This window comes from Panthera tigris, chromosome A2 (genome assembly GCF_018350195.1).
Source record: "Panthera tigris isolate Pti1 chromosome A2, P.tigris_Pti1_mat1.1, whole genome shotgun sequence".
In the NCBI taxonomy this organism is placed as follows: Eukaryota; Metazoa; Chordata; class Mammalia; order Carnivora; family Felidae; genus Panthera; species Panthera tigris.
In genome coordinates this window covers 159,788,495-159,806,236 of record NC_056661.1, presented here as the reverse complement: position 1 = coordinate 159,806,236, position 17,742 = coordinate 159,788,495, and the positions used below count along the sequence as shown (strand labels likewise).

Below are 17,742 nucleotides of genomic sequence, written 5' to 3'. Positions count from 1 at the left end.
ATTCTTTCATTGTACATCAATCACTTAATATGTAACCAATCACATCTGTCTTTTACTCTAGACAGTGCTGATCTATGGTAAGAAAAGGGCAAGAGTGACTCTCAGATTCACAATCACACATAGAAGGTGGGTATTCTGGCACAATTTTCCAATTCCCACTGGCCTTCTAATTTGCAAATAATCTCAGCTAGCTCTCTCAGAGGGAGAGGAAGACGGAACCACGTTGATGTGCTTAGACAAAGAAGAAATTAAATACTGTTAGTAGGTGCGGATCTTTAACACACCCATGAGCAAATTTCACATGAAGAAGCAGGGAACAGGCACTGAGCCTCACTTGTGTTTCAGTTTGTGTCACGTCCCAAACGACGCTGGCTCCTTTGCCTTCACAGAGGACAACAGAGTCCACAATCACTGATCACAGCGTGTTTCAAAGGCAAAGTAGTGGCTTTAGAATGTATCACTTGAACAATTTACCCCCAAGACCATCTGATAAACCTTCTCTTCTGCATCACTGAGGAAAACAACACACCTTCTCTCGAACCAAACCGAGAAGAAAGATATCGGTGATGGAACCCAATGACAAGAAATTTACCCAGTCACTTAAAAAATCCAAAGTCACACCAGCTAATATAATTCTTATACCAAACATATTCTTACCGCACGTTTATACCGAAAGCACAGAATTCTTACCTATAACTTTTCCTAGAAAGAGCGACTTGGGAGAATTGAACAGGGTGTCAGATGAACTCGGCAGATGGTAACTCACAGAAGGATAATGATCGAGCTGCAGGAAGAAAACAAGAGACACTTTTAGAAGGAAATGGCTAACTTGCCCTGGAATCAAATCTTCCTGGGGGGGCGGGGGGAAGACATCACTCTTCGAACTCTGGTGTCCCGATATCTTACTTCAGAAGGTGCTGACTCTGAAATACCAGCCTGAGAAAACGGGAAGCCCATTTATTCCTTCTCTGGGGTTATTTGAAAATATCTGAGCTTGGGAAGTGAAGACTCCTCATGAATTTTTCTGCAGCTTACGCACATTTGCTGTGAAGAATTTGTGAACATTTTCGGCTGGATAAGATCCTTGCTCGTTTTATTTGCTGTATTTTTTTAAAGTTTATTTGTATTTATTTTGGGAGAGAAATAGCGAGCAAGCAGGGAGAAGCAGAGAGAAAGAGAGAGAGAGAGAGAGAGAGAGAGAGAGAGAGGGAGAGAATCCCAAGCAGGCTCTGCACTGTCAGCACAGAGCCCAGTGTGGGGCTCAAACTCATGAACCGTGAGATCGTGACCTGAGCTGAAATCAAAAGCTGGACACTTGGGATGCCTAGGTGTCTCAATTGGTCAAGCATCTGACTTCAGCTCAGGTCACGATCTCACGGTTTGTGAGTTTGAGCCCTACATCAGGCTCTGCACTGGTGGTATACAGCCTGCTTGGGATTCTCTCTCTCGCTCCCTCTTAAAATAAATAAATAAACTTAAAAAGAAAAAAAGAGTTGGACACTTCACCGACTGAACCACCCAGGCAACCCCCTTGCTCATTTCAATAGAGTAAAATCTACTTGATCTAATCTCCAGTATTGACTTCTGAGATAGAAAATGCTACATCTATAACAATGAATTTTCTTTAAGATCTGCTTATTGTCCTGTTTTATTCACCTTTCCATACCATATAAGCTTTCAGACCAATGCTGATCTTTGGTATGTATACTCGAATATGAATATATATACATAAATATGTATATTCAATATTGACATCCAAGTTGGGTAAAATATAGTTTTTTGGCTTATCAAATGAGGACGATACCCCCACAGGGCAGGGACATGACAGCTTGGAGGGGACAAAGACACATGTGCTCCAGCAAGGCTCGTTCTTTCCGAGAGGAGGGGAGTTGGCAGTGGAGGGAAGGGAAAAATGAAGCAGGTGAACGAGCTTACAGATCATGGCTGTCAGAGCAACGCCCGTTTCTGGTTACATTTCCTGGGAACCAAGTGCAAACGCTGATTTCCCAGTACGAGGACTTCTCCTGTCCTCTGTGTCCCAACATGGCGTTTCCTGCCTTAGCTGTCTTCTTACAATTGACACCGTCTAGTTCTGTTTCCCCCACCGGGAGCCTCCAGAGTTTTCTGCGCCTCTTTGTAGCCACCTGTGAAAAATCTCTTTCGCAGCCTCTCGCTTTTCTGAGATGGGTTTCGTACCCGCTAAGGTAAGCAGGCGTAGGGTGCAGACGAGAGGAAACACAGCGCCACCGTCCCTGAGCTGCTGGAACTGCACACGGGGGGCTTGCTGAAGGCAGCGTCCAGACTCCAGAAACGACCCACTCCCGGGCCCTTGGTCACCGATAAAACTGGGCTGAGGCTGCGGGAAGAGAGGCTGTCAGCAGCAACGGTGCTGGGAAGTGAGCTCATCTCATGTGCCGCGTGGAGGATGAGCCTCTTTGGGGAATGATCTACACCTGACTCCTGAGACTGCTTACTAGAGACGCAGGGCTTATTGAAAAGCCCGGGTGCAAAGACTCATCGCATCTCAGGAATCTGGGGAAGGCTGACCTGAAGAGCTGGTAGAGTATAGTAAGTTACCGTGCATGGGAACTGCAGGCACTGTAACAGAGCTCCAGAAAACACTGGCAAAGCAAACGCTGGCATGCTCAGCTCTAATTCTGAAAAGTTTTCTGTAATTTGAAGTGCATCGCTCACAAAACACTTATTCTGGCTAGAGAATCTTAGGATCCTTGAAATCTCATCAAGTTGCTCTGCTGGCTGCTAAATATTAGCCAGCTGCTTTGGCGCCATCTGGCGGCAAATATAGGTAACTGCTGCGGTCCTTCCCTCCACTTCTGCGGTCAGAAAGTTTTTGTGGTCAAAAAAGATACTCGTGGAAAGCCAACATAAGCGGCCACCCTACATGCTTCACAGCGATGATCTTCCCCTAAATACTTCTTATATTTTTATCTGTCTTGCCAAAGAACTTAAAGATGGATACAAACAATATATGTTCATTATAGAGAAAATAATAGTATAGATTTGCAGGAAAAAAAACCCCACCTGGTGATAATGTTTTTATCAAGTCAGTTTGTTAATGTATATAGCTTTGATTTTTTCCCAAAAATTGGATGGAACCCAACTATGCATAATGCTTTGTATTTACTTTTCATTACTTAAAGATGTATTATGAAATTCCATGTCAATAAATCTACAACTAAATCACTTGTCAGGAATGACTGGTATTCCATTTTATGAATATACTGTGCATAATCTTAAAAACTATCAAATTTTGATGTTTAGACTTTTAGATTTCTTTTGTCTTTTGGCCCTGTACACTGCCAAGCACATAGTAGGTCCTCAACAAAAATGTGTTGATATATGTTAATCTAACTCTTAAAGTAGGTGGCTCAGTCAGTTAGGTGTCCGACTTTGGCTCAGGTCATGATCTCGTGGTCCGTGAGTTCAAGCCCCGCGTCGGGCTCTGTGCTGACAGCTCAGAGCCTGGAGCCTGCTTTGGATTCTGTGTCTCCCTCTCTCTCTGCCCCGCCCCAGCTCACGCTCTGTCTCTCTCTGTGCCTCAGAAATGAATAAAGGTTAAAAATAAATAAAAAAAAAAAAGATAAAGTGCACACGGAGTGAAATCAGTCCTCAGAGGTGGCTTGACCCATCCCGTAGAATTACCTTCTTGAACCGTTTCTATGGCTCCAGACCAGACAGACGTGGCTTTTTAGCAGCCTTTTAATATCACTTGGATTGAGCTCATAGTAAAATAAAATTCCTGGCTTGTCTCCATAGGTTCCTTTCGACTTTACCCCCTTCCTATACGTATGCGGTTAAGAACTGAACCCAAACCTAAATTTTAGGTCTATTTATATGCAGTGTTTTTTTCTCTCTTTTGTGTTGAAGCAAAAGGTTTCGAATCTTGATTCTGTCATCCGAAGTGACAGCGACCCTGCCCGGTTCTGATTTATCTACGAATGTCCCGAATACTCCTAAATCTTACTTCGTCAAGGAAGTGGAGTCTGTCTGAGCCGCGGGCCCAGAGTGATGCCTCCGTGACGGTGCAGCCTGGTGACAAGCCCTCCGGAGGTGACAATAAGAGGCCCTGTGCCGTCCCCCCGTGGCCCACGTGTTCCAAAGGCCTTCTGTCTCCCACTGCACGCACCGCAGCCTGACAGGCACCTGCACTCCAGACCGTGGCCTGCTGCTTGGCAGGAAGCAGCTCCAGGCTGGCCAGACCAGGGCCTTTCTGCTCTCCGGAGGGCTGAATGATCTTCTCCAACGACGTCTGAGACCCTCCACCGCCCCTCAGCTCTGCGGGATGGAGGCGGGGAGCCTCTACGAAACGCTCCTGGCGTTCCCTTCGATCGTGCAGTTTCCCTTTACCGTAGTCAACGCTTATATCAAAAACCCCACGTGTAACCCACTGTGTGGTTTCCGTCTCCTGACTGGGCCCAGACAGCTCCACCAGGAAAGGGGGAAGCAAGTATTGAGCCACGACTGTATGCAAGGCTCGCCAGGCTGTTCACATCTTATCGACTAGACATGGGATAGGCGTCCTGTTCTTCGGTGATACGGAAAGCGTCCCAAGCAGAAAGAGAGTAAGCGGCAGAGTTAGCCTTCTAGCCGGAGACCGAACCGTGAGCAACAAGCGACCGTCTCCAGAATTAGTCCAGCCACGTCCGCTAGGGGAGGGGGAGGATCAACCGCATTTTAAATATTGACATTTGAGAGAGGAAATGCATTACATCAGATAAGGCAAGAAAGGCTGGACCCGAAAAGCCCAAGGCCATGTCAAACGATATCACTTCACTCGGTATTGCCAGGTAGCTGGCCGCCTCTTTTCCCAGGAGCCCTGGTGCATTGGCCATGGTTAAGTGTAATAATTTCAAGGTAATTTCTTTGGGGTCCAAGTGAACTATTCTGCTGTACATTTAGCTGGTGGTCATTTTCCTGGCAGTTAAGAGGCAATAAGAGATTGTGTAATGGAGGCTCATTAAAATTAAGGACTGTGACTCCGTGTGCCCCGGGGTGACCTTAAGGAAGCACTAATTTGTTCAACATTTACCATTATACTGATTCGGGCTGGGGCTCCTGTCCTACGTGCTGAGCTGCGAGCTTTAATGTTCATTCAGGTATTATTTTACAATTTCGGTTCATTTGCAAGTTTAAGCCATCATGTGAAGGAGTTTCATCGGCCTTGCTCGCGTCTTGGGGGTGAAGCGGAGGAGGCAGGGAAGGGACAGAGAAGAAAGACTGAAGCGGCATGGATGAGGTGCCACCACGGGGACGGATGGCTGGCTCCACCCGAGATAAAGCCACACCCTGGACCAGGGCCCCGGATGTCACGCCTCCTTTCCTAACACTTAGTTTTTGGTAACATGTGGAGTTAGCTCAGACACACTGAATTCAAGACATACCATCTTTTTTTTTTCTCTATTAATGTTTTTTTTTTCAATATATGAAATTTATTGTCAAATTGGTTTCCATACAACACCCAGCGCTCATCCCAACAGGTGCCCTCCTCAATGCCCATCACCCACCCTCCTCTCCCTCCCACCCCCCATCAACCCTCAGTTTGTTCTCAGTTTTTAAGAGTCTCTTATGCTTTGGCTCTCTCCCACTCTAACCTCTCTTTTTTTTTTTCCTTACCCTCCCCCATGGGTTTCTGTTAAGTTTCTCAGGATCCACATAAGAGTGAAAACATATGGTATCTGTCTTTCTCTGTATGGCTCATTTCACTTAGCATTACACTCTCCAGTTCCATCCACATTGCTACAAAGGGCCATATTTCATTCTTTCTCATTGCCACATAGTACTCCATTGTGTATATAAACCACAATTTCTTTATCCATTCATCAGTTGATGGACATTTAGGCTCTTTCCATCATTTGGCTATTATTGAGAGTGCTTCTATAAACATTGGGGTACAAGTGCCCCTATGCATCAGTACTCCTGTATCCCTTGGGTAAATTCCTAGCAGTGCTATTGCTGGGTCATAGGGTAGGTCTATTTTTAATTTTCTGAGGAACCTCCAGAGTGGCTGCACCAATTTGCATTCCCACCAACAGTGCAAGAGGGTTCCCGTTTCTCCACATCCTCTCCAGCATCTATAGTCTCCTGATTTGTTCATTTTGGCCACTCTGACTGGCGTGAGGTGATATCTGAGTGTGGTTTTGATTTGTGTTTCCCTGATAAGGAGCGACGTTGAGCATCTTTTCATGTGCCTGTTGGCCATCCGGATGTCTTCTTTAGAGAAGTGTCTATTCATGTTTTCTGCCCATTTCTTCACTGGGTTATTTGTTTTTCGGGTGTGGAGTTTGGTGAGCTCTTTATAGATTTTGGATACTAGCCCTTTGTCCGATAAGGACATACCATCTTGATGGAGGTTTTTATTCCACGCTGAAGCTCAAGCCTGACCATAAGGAAAGGTCACTGCAAATAGACATCAGGGGTGACACCAATGATCGGCTCATCTCATCCCCAAGTCATCCCCCTCCTTCCCACATGAACCCCCGTGGATGTTACAGGAGAAGGAGTATGAAGAGAAGACTGTCCCTTTCTCTCCCATCTTAACCTCGTCCCACTGGGAGGCCCGCAGACGGGTCCCTGCGGGCCGTTCACAACTGACAACTGGCCGAGAACGGGAAAGAGCAGTACTCAGCCCTGGCACCAAGGGTTCATTGACTTAAGAGACTCTTCCTGACCCCAAGCCACCTCGTTCTCGTTAATGGAGACGACACAGTAAACTTACATGAGAGTGGGAGTCAGCAAAGTGGGGTTTTCATGGGTCTCCCACCAGCTACAGGGCTGCAGCCTGTCCCCTCCTGTCCCCTGGCTAGAAGGTGACTGTATGAGGACAGGGGACAAGCCCTTTCACCTCTCCCTCTCCGGGAGCTAGCGCCTGGCCTGTTGCGGCTTGGGAAACCTTGAGCAGGGGGCTGAACAGGCAGAGGGAACACACGGGATGTCAGAGCTCAGGACGGCACCTCGCCTTTGGACTCGTGGCTGCTTCTTTTCTGTGGATTTATCTGGCAAACCTCCCGGCGTTTTTAGGACCCACATGGAGTGGGCCTGTATCATCTCAGGTGCTCGTTTAACATTTATTAAAGGAGTCATCACTGGCTGAGCCACACTGATGTGTCTATATCTGTGTGTGTGTGTGTGTGTGTGTGTGTGTGTGTGTGTTTAAGGCATGGGAACCCTAGTTTTTTTACTTCCATTAGAATTCGGTTCTTCTTGGAAACCTCTATGGACGACCCAGTGACGGAAGGCCTCACAGAACTTTGCGGCCATCAGGTTTGGGTGCATACGCCTGACTGCATCCTTGAAGACTGCACGGAAGGAGACGGGCTGATGGCTGATCTGTGACTCGGAATCTTTACGCTTTGGTTCCCTTCCCACTACTCCGAGGGCCTCTGGGACTGGACACTGGCCCACCAGTCAGTGTAGCACATTCCCAGGACCACAAAAAAACGCTTCATTGTGGGGGCCAGGGTGCCAGCCTCTCCCAGCCTATACTGTCAGGCCATGTGACTGTCCCTCCGATTCCAAAAGTGACCAGCAATGCAGACGGTAGGTGGCCATTTGGGGTGTAGACCCAGTGAGAGGGCACACTGCATTCTACCTTAGTTCAATTTTGGCCTAAAGAGCTCATAAGCCCCACTTACAGAGATACGTACAGGGAGGAAAGAGGCCAAGAAGCGCTCTCCTCTGTAACCGAACCGTGGGATACGTGGGAAACAGTCCAGCTTTTAGAACTGGGTTAGTGATGAAGGTCTGTAATGGAGCTGCCCCAGTGTCTTATGTGGCCCCCACGAATGGGGAGTTAACCGAATAACTCAGTTACCTGCAGAAACACAAGCCGGGGAGCCTTTGCCTCTTCAGGACAAGATCAGAGGGGAAGGTGGCATCTTCCTAGAACGAGGGGAGGGGACAGCGGAGCGTTCTCCCCTCCCTGTTGCCTCTCTGCTCTGGCGCTACTCAACCTCTCCCAGTCCTTTGGACCCACTAAGCCCTCTCACGCATGCTTCATCAGGACTTGGTATTTGCCTGCCACGACCTTCTGTTCTTCCTTCGCCAAAGACAACGAATGATTCCTTATTCTGGGATTTAGTATCTGACCACTCACTTTTTTCTAGCCTGATGCCTCAGCACAGGGCCCTGATGAGCTGGGCTCAACCACCATCTCCGTAGCCCCTTCTCTTAAGCCCGCATCTGGCTCTGGGATCCTTCTAACTCCAAGACAAAGCAAAGGAGACTTTGCCTCCACAGTGAGGAAAGATCCAGCTGAATCCACCAGCCCCAAGTCTTTCTAGAATGGGAAACACCTTGTGTATGGGGGCTGGGGGCTCTCTCCCAACGTGAGGAGGGTAAGTGGCTGGTCTTCACCCCTTTTCTCTTGTTACCGTCCCACCCTCTCCAACACCTGGGTTGTGAGGACCTCATTTCTCTTCTTTGGAGGGTGGGAGGGGCTGGAAACCTTGCTCGCCTTGTGAGGGGCTCTTCCAGATTTCCCGTGTGAGAGGGGAGGGTGTTTTGCAGGAGTGGGAACAGGGCTGGGAGTCAGCTCCTGGCAATGCTGCTCAACGTGTCAAACACTCCCGAGGTGTTTCCTCCTTTGTAAAACAAGGAGGTTGGGCCAGATATTACTTAAGGTTTCTCTGAAAATGTCTTGTTACTATGGGCCTGAGAAGTAGTGTTTTCCCAGGTCCCTGGGGCTTTTTTTTTTTTTAACTTTTAATTTTTAATGTTTCTTTATCTTTGAGAGAGACAGAATCCGAAGCAGGCTCCGGGCTCTGAGCTGTCAGCACAGAATGATCTGTGAGCCCGACTCGGGGCTCCCACCCAAGAACCTTGAGATCATGACCCGAGCTGAAGTCGGACACTTAACGCACCGAGCCACCCAGGTGCCCCTCAGGTCCCTGGAGCTCTGAGCAGATTGCTGCTATGACTTCGCTCCCAGACGTAGCGATGTGGTGTCGTTTAGCACATACCCCATGGCAGCCAATCCTAGTGAGGGCGGAGGGTGGAAAGAGCTCGGGAAGAGGGTGCTCACATTCGATTCTAAGACCCACACGTCGTAACCAGGGCCGTCTCTGCCATATGTATTCAAATATCTCAGCAAATTTGGCTCCTAATATCCAGCCTGGAGGAAATGCTTACACAAAGGTCAGGTTCAGTCGGGGTACTTTAAGGAGGGAGGGGCCTGAAGACAGCTGTGTATCGCCTCTTTCCCCACACATGTAGAGGAGGTCCCAGGGAGAGTTAGTGATTTTGCCCAAGTTCACAGACTCAAGTGGTGGCATCAGCCTTGAACCAACATTAATAAACTCATGGGAAGGTTCTCTTCCTGAAATGCTTAAGGCTGAAGAGACAAAGGATTTAAGAGACAGATCTTTCTTTGCCCTGTGGGTGCGTTATTTCTCCCTCAGAGACATCAGGAGGCTTCACTGATGGCTTGATAAACAATTTTAAAACAAGAGGCATTATAAGTATTTATTGGTGGTGTTACTATGCTGTCATTATTATGGTAATGTAATCAGTGCAGTGTCTCTGCCTCATAAGATCCAGGGCAACCGGAATTTTGTGGTATTCATGCATTAAAAGAATTAATGAATCCATTAGGTGATTTATGTTTTATATCAAAAATTCCTCAAAATTATAAAAAGGAAAAAAAAAATAGCTTTCAAATGTTGCTCTGCTTCCCCTGGCCTAACACTCCACCTACTGGAAAAACACCGAATACTATTTAAAGCATAAATTGTTAAAAATAAACAAACAAACCAACATACTGGTTTTGTATCAGTAAATCTGTACGGTTTTTATAAGTCTAAGTGAATGAGAAGAGTAATTCTTATTTCAGAGCTGATACAGCATTTCTTTAACAGCATTAGTTTTAAAGATTTTTATGGTAGGAATGACCCAAACACTCTACAGTTGTTTTTAAAGAATCTGGTAAAACATATCTAGGTTTGTGTTTTGACTTGCACATGAGAATTCAGAAGATAAAGGTAAGGCTTTAAAAATTCATATCTGAACTAATCTCTAGTAATTATGCCTCCAAGTTTCTTCTTAGAGATCTAGTATGAGCATAGCTCATGGTTTTTATACAATTTCATACTAATTTTTTTTAATGTTTATTTTATTTTTGAGAGAGCGCGAAAAGGGAAGAGGCAGAGAGAGAGAGGGAGACGCAGAATCCCAAGGAGGCTCCAGGCTCCGAGCTGTCAGCACAGAACCCGATGCGGGACTTGAACCCACGAAACATGAGATCATGACCTGAGCTGAAGTTGGCACTCAACTGACTGAGCCACCCAGGCACCCCTATATAACTTCATATTTAAAATCACTTCAGTAACTGGTTAATTTAATCATTACACGTAGTAGGTGGGTTTGACAATAATTTACATAATCAGCATCAATTAAATCATTTCATACGGCATATTTTCCTGAAGGGCTCACGGCCAAACACATTTTAGTAGATTATACAATGACTTTCCAGGAATAAGGAAAAGCAAATAAATGGGTGGTAAAAGGGAGAAGACAAAGAAGAGGAGGAAAAACAAAATTAGAAATGGTCAGTTATGAAAACAGGTCTTGACGTGTTGCTGAAAGTATATAATGCAGTGGCAAACATTTTCAATTAAGTGAAAACGATAACAAAACAAGAACGAGAACAATTATGAGAAGCGATGTAGACACGACAAATGTGATTGAGGCCATTTCTATTTTAGTCTTTTTTTAGCCCCTGTGATCTCAATTTGTCAAGCATGTGTTTTCAGGGGTTGTTGAAATTTGGCTCCTGGTGAATTCTGGGCGAGTCATATAGGGGAGTGTTAATGACGCCATCAATAAAAATGATATATTAGGAAACCTCTGTCTCATGAATCTATGAAGAGTGGAACTGTTATAGTCTGGTGTGTCTGATGTTATTGGTATCACGTTGTTTATCTGCTGAGTTGGGGACTGGTCTGTGTGGAAATGGATGGCTTCTCTGATTGTCAAGTCCTCAACATGGCGCCCTCACGGTGACTGGTCCAGATACAAGGACTTTATCTGAAGATAAGCCCTTCACAGAAGGATACAATTGGTCAAATCTTTTAGAAGTGAGCAGGTTGGCTGCACCAGCTGGAGGCATCTGTCAGTGTGAACTACTAAGAAGGTTACCCCTGTCCAGTGGTGCACCCATCCCATAAGCTATCCAGGGCATGGGCGAATGATTACCACAGGGTGACCTGACACCGAGGGGGGCTTCCCTGTGGGAAGAGGGAGACCCTGGGCAGAGGGCTCAAGTCACCCCCTGACCATATCTCCTTCTAGCAGTGGTCTCTCTGTAAATGACAGGGCTTCTAATACCTTCTAACGCTAGGCAAGGACTTTTCATGCAATTTTATTGACCAGCCACCTTGTGAAGTGGGTGTGGAGCAAAGCTGAAGATGTACATAGAGACGTGCCCAGCTGGGTTCAAGGTGTTTCTACTCCTGTTTTGGAAATAAGACTGATAAAATAATTAGGGAGTAATAGTATAAAACAATATACAAAAACTGAGTATAAAGTATTGCTCAAATTCTAAGATGTCTGGTACTGCGAATAACTGCCATCATGGTTTAATACTGAACTTCGCAGAGTGGAGGCATTTTGAAGGAGGCATGCATCGCTAGGGGGTACTGAGATAACCAGCCTCACTGGTTCTTAGGGTGTGTTCTGGAGAGAAATGGTAAATGACAATGGAAGGTAGCAAAGGGACACTAGATTACCCAGGGCTTTAAATGCCAGGGGGTGAAGTCTGGATTTGAGCCAAGCATGGCTGAGGTTAGTTTATTCACTTATTTTTATTCTGATGTTACATCTCCCCCAACTTATTGTAGTTACCTGTAGCCACAATTTCTTTACTAGGAGGGAAAATTCAGTGTTTTATGTTTGCCGAGCACCTGACTGATCTGGTCCTAGAAGTTTGGATCCTGTCTTGGGAAGAGTTGACTTCTTGTTGAACATAGTGGTGGGGAGACCTAGAGATGGGTGAGGAAGGAGGCAGGGAGCCAGGGGGAAGGAATCAGAGAGAAGAGAGCCCAGCACCAAGTGGGGTGAGGGATGTGAGAACGCACTACAGAGGGATGATGGGTAAAGGGCCTGCTGAGGACACCAGTATCTAATGTGTAGCATTCAGCTGCCTGTTGTTCAAGACTTCATTCAATATGCTGTGTCCTCCTGCTCATTATGGGGAGACATCTAATGGGGGCTGCTGCGGAGTATATGCTTTGAATGGCTGTATGTGTTTCTATACCACAGAAGGTGCGAGCTTCATTTTGGTGGGTGCATTGTGGCTCAGATAGAGCATCCATAGAAGAGACTAGAGACAGAGAGGACCCCTGGAAATCCTGGGGGGAGGGGGAGCGGACATTGGATTTCCATCAGGGATGGAAGGTTGATGGGAATTGTGAATCAAGGCAATCCGATTAAAGGCTGGAGACTGAGTCTGATATGGTGGCTAATGAACGTATCAGTCAAGCCTATATAATAAAACCAGAAAGATCCTCTGCACACAGAAGCCCAACATACGATACTCTTGTGTTGTCACATCAAGGTGCAGGGAGGGTGATGTGTCCTGAAGACAAGGAAGCTTTCCTTTGGGACCTCTCAAATCTCATGTTCCACATCCCTCACTTTGGATGGTCCCAATACGCACCCTTTATAATAAAACTGTTATCATAAATGTAGCACCTTCCTGAGTTCCATGAGTCATTCTACCAAGCTGTTGAGCTTGAGAAATTAGTGAATTTGTAGCCAGTTGGTCAGAAATGAGGGTGGCCTGGGACCCCTGAACTTGCAGCTGATGTCTGAGGCAAGGGCAGTCTTGTGGGGGACTGTGTTCTTAAGGTATGAATTTTGGTTCTGGAAGTCTTTGCAGAGGGTAAGCTAATAGGACAAGGATTAAAAAATATATATGAATAGTTTAGAAGCTGTGACAAAAATGAATGAGATTCAGACTTACTTAAAAAAACAAGGTAGAGATTCAATGGAACATTCAAAGGGCTGAATTTAGGCTCAGAACAAGCATGGCAGGGAAAAGATGCCTCACCCAAACACTGCTGATCACGTGGGTGTTCATGGAGGGTCTATCAAGAAGTGGGCGGTGGTACCAGAGCTCAGCTCCGAGGGGTGAGACCACTCAGAATATGGATGTTTTGAAGATCAAGATAATCCGACCTTCTGACTTTCTGGATGTGAAGTGTGGGAACAAGGGGGTGATACTCCAGCGATGTTCCCAGGTTTGAGACCTGAGCAGCTGGAAGGATGGGATAGCCATCGAGTCCCATTGGAAAGGCTACAGATGAGGCAGGTCATGTGTGGGCGGCCCCCAAGGGGGTTAGACTTGGAAATATTGAGTTTGAAGTTTCGTTAGACATCCAGTAGTTGGTTAGATGTGTGTGATGTCCGCGTGGTATGTGAATCTGGAATTCGGGAAGAGGTTGGGGTTGGGATAGTGACTTGGGATGAAACCACCAAAAAGGTGAATAAAAACAGGGGAGAAGAAAGGACTACAGGCTGAGCTCAGAAGTTTGCCAACTGAGGGAGGCTAGGAGGGAGAGGAACCAGTAGAGGAGACCAAGCAGCAAGGCCAGCAATGTGGGAGGAAACAAGAACACGGCAATGTCCCAAAAGTTAGGGGATCACTTGTGTGGAATATTGCCCTACGGTGGAGACATGGGGGCGCTGAAAATTAGATTTAGTAGTGAGGAGGTCACCGGCCATCTTGAGGAGAGAAGTTCTAGCCAGTGGGCAAAAGCATGACTGAGAATCAGTATAAGAGAAAACAGAAGAAAAAATATTCACAATACATGCATCTGGCAATGGAACTGTACACCTAACATGTAAAAACCTCTTCTAACTCAGCAATAAGAAGGCAGATCTTTCAGGCACAAAAGATGTGAACGGACGCTTCACGAAAGATTTGCCAATGGTCAATGAGCACGTGAAAAGTTGCTCAACATCAGTGGTCACAAGGGACATGAGAACTGAGGCCAAGCCCTGCACACCTGCTTCAAATGTAATTAAAAAGACTGGCAATGGCAAGCGCTGGTGAGTATGTGGGGCAACTGGAACTCTCTAGTTTTGCTGGACGTCATATAAAATAGAAAGCAAGTTAAACAGATACGTACCAGAGAGCCTATCAACTCTACTCCCATATTTACCCAAGAGAAATTTTTAAAACTGGCATACATATATATGCAAATGTTCGTAACAGGTTTGTTCATAATATTCCCCAACTGGAAATGATCCACCATTTTTCACCAAACAGTGAATGAACAAACAAATGACGGTATATTCATAAATGCAACACTTCCCAGCAATGACAATACAACTACAGATACAATAAGAAGAACGGATCTCAGAATCCTTACACCGAATAGAAGGAGCCAGAAATGAAAGATAACAGATGCTATGGTCCCATTCATATAAGATTATGGAACAGGTAAAATGAACATATGGTTTTATAGAAACGGAAATAGAAATCTGATGAGTGGTTGCTCGGGGCAGTTTCAGAGGAGATCGACAACAAAGGGTGTGAGGGAACCTTCCAGGGTGTTGGAAATGTTCTCTATTTTGGCCATGGTCTTGGTTACCTGGGTGTGCACATCAAAACTCCTCAATTGGTATACTTTACGTGTGCACATTGCATGGCATGCGATTCACACGTCAATAACGGTGACTCAGAATGGTGAGAAGCTTACCTGAAATGTGAGAATAGACCACTATCTCCAGTTTTATTGCCAAGAAAAATAAATAAATGAGGAGAGTGTGGTCAGGACAGAACTTTTTTTTTTTTAAGTTTATTTATTTATTTTTTGTGGGGGTGGGGGAGGGACAGAGAGAGGGACAGACAGAATCCCAAGCAGGCTCTGCGCTGTTAGCATACAGCCTGACAAGGGGCTCGATCCCACAAACCACGGGATCATGATCTGAGCCGAGATCAAGAGGTAGAAACTTAACTGACTGAGCCACCCAGGTGCCCTGAGGATAGGACTTTGTTTTAATGGAGAGAAATACTCATGTTTGTTTGATGATGGGAACGAGCCCATCATCAGGGGAGAAGGAAGACAGAAATGTCATAACAACGCCCTTGAGTAGGCAAGATGGGTTTTGTGGAAACACGGAGGTCTTGGCTTTACACAGAGCTCTCAGGCAAACTTAACTTTCCTCTCTGTTCTTTTCTGAACATTCCACAATAAATACACATAAGCTTTTAATTAGAAAAACCTAATAGGTGGTTTTTAAATAAAGAAGAATAGAATGTTTCCCATATCTGCTGATGTCAGGCAGGGACAGGTGGTGATCCCAGGTTGCATCACAGGTTAGACACAATATGCCATCAGGAACCATTTTCATTCTAAAATCATCCTAACCAAACACTACTACTCAAGTTTGCAACGTACATTGTGGTTTCTGAGGAGGAGCTTGAAGAGGATGGTGATATTTGTCTTTGTTCTAGTATCTAGGGAAGGAGGTATGGAAAGGTATTATCACACTTAGAGATGGGGAAACTGAGGCACCACGAGCTTTGGGTCTAATCCAAGTCCATGGCATCAGTCATAAATATTCAATTTGATACACATTACCTTGCGCAAGATACCATGCTAAGTGCTGTTTGAAAGAGAATTTCCTGACTCCCTGCAAGGCTAAGACTCCCTTTCCATCTAGCTAACTCTGTGTTTGTTATTTTTAAGGAAATAAAATGGTGTTTTCTATCATTGTCATTCTCCTGACCCAGGGAGCGAATGGCTTTCTTAAGTAAATGGCATTCATTGAGCAATGATTCTTTGCCAGGTGATGTTTTAAAATACTGAGAGAAAATTTAAATGCTGTATGTGTAATCAGACTAATGTTAAGGGCTTTACCATTCTAAACTTATGCGATGAAACAGCGTTTTCTTATTTATTGGATGGTCTGGTAGGTTTATAGGTTTGCTCAAATTGTGATTATGGAATGATTCTCATATGTGGGGTGTTTAAGTAAAGCAACCTCAGGTGCTCTGACTTTATTGATCCTTTTAATGCAGTGGCTTCAGTATTTAAATGAGTTTGAGTTTGTTTCTCTAATGGTCTTTCAATAAAGCTTAAGTTGACCTGGTTCCTTTGGTAATCATGACACTGTAATGGCAGAAAAAGACTAATAATAAAAATGAACTCATTTTCTGTGGTTGAAAAGGTTACATTTCTATTGATTTTAACTGTAATATAGCTAAAGTCCTTGATATTAAAAAAAAAAAAAACAACTCAGTAAACACATCCTTTTCAGTACGGAGGCTCCATCGATATTACTTTGCCGGGAGGTTTTGGCAGCAATAACGATATTCAGGATGGAGTCTAAAAATTGGCATTATCAGAGGACTTGATCACCACATCCTTCAAACTCTGTTCCAGGTATAAGAGTGGGAAGGGGCATGAAGAAAATCTTTACGTATGTATGGAGGGACTTCAGAATGTGGGGTAAATGCTACGGGTCTGGTGCTCAGTCTGCCGGCTTACGGAAGGCAGGAAAGCTCAGCTTTCTGGAAACACCAATGTCTTCTAATGCTGTTTGGAGGCTGTTCCAAGGAGTAGAAAGTGGGGAGGGATGGGAGAGTTAGCAGAGCTGGGGAGGAACGGGGCAGAGAAAAGACAAGGGGCTCATGTGTGATGTGTGAGAAGAGAATTTGCCCCTCCCGTGACCCAGTTCCCCGTGTCATGCGTGTGTGTATGTGTGTGTGAGAAAGCTATAACAAAGCGGACCGACGTGATTCTCAGCTTTCCTCTTCCTCCTCGGTGTCCCCATCATCAAGGCAGCATCTACCATTTCTTGAAGGTCGGCTCTAGGTCAGAGCCCACGTGAGGTAGTTCACGCGTATCATCTCACTGAATCTGCTAACAACACTGTGGGCTGATACTCGTGTGCCCATTTGACAGTGGAGGCCACTGAGGTACCGGGAGTAAGTTACGATGCCTATGAGGATGCAGATCCTAAGAGGTACAGCCCAGAGGTCTGTGGGATTCAAAGTCGAAGCTTCTCCCCTGTGCCGGCCTGGACCCTGTGCCATTGCAAGGCTAGCCTGGCACGACGCCCCCGGTGTGGGCACAGAACATTGGGAAGGAGTGGAGAGCAGGGTCACCCCAGTGTCGCTTCCGCCGTCTGTCCGCCCCTCCCCCCATTTTTACTACATCTCCGTTTATGGATCTTCTGACTGATAAGACCCCAGCCCCCTTGGCCTCCATCTCTGGGAGCAAGACAGGTTTTCAGAGCTGGTGCAGATGCTGGAGGCCACAGGAACGTGTCAACTCTTCCTCTGCTGCTCCCCACTGCTCCCCACTCTGCATTCGTAGCGTTTGGCTACAGGGGTTAAACCCACAAGCTCAGGATGGAAGCCACACGCCCCGAAATATCCAGATTCTGATGTCATTTCCCCGGGGATATCAGGAGCCGGGCTGGTAGATGGGCTCATTTCTTCTGCTGGTGGCCCTGGGTGACAGTTTCAGGAGGGACGCTCGACCAAGAGGGAGCCTTTTGCTCAGTGGGATGAAGAGAATATTCCTTCTCCTGCTTCTCCTTCCTTTAAAAAAAATTTTTTTTTTACATTTATTTGGTTTTTTGAGAGACATAGAGCACAAGTTGGGGAGGGGCAGAGAGAGAGAGGGAGACATAGAATCCGAAGCAGGCTCCAGGCCCCGAGCTGTCAGCGCAGGGCCGGATGCGGGGCTCGAACTCACGAAGCGTGAGATCTTG

General features: G+C 45.9%; 1 protein-coding gene across 1 annotated transcript in view; it reads right to left on the bottom strand.

The window, feature by feature from the left end:
* The window catches only part of CNTNAP2 (contactin associated protein 2), a 1,960,721-nt gene that overhangs the window by 121,611 nt on the left and 1,821,368 nt on the right, over positions 1 to 17,742 (bottom strand). Inside the window, exon 21 of the mRNA XM_042974552.1 lies at positions 691 to 784. Within this exon, the coding sequence (XP_042830486.1) occupies positions 691 to 784 (94 nt within the window). The remainder of the gene's footprint in view (positions 1 to 690; positions 785 to 17,742) is intronic.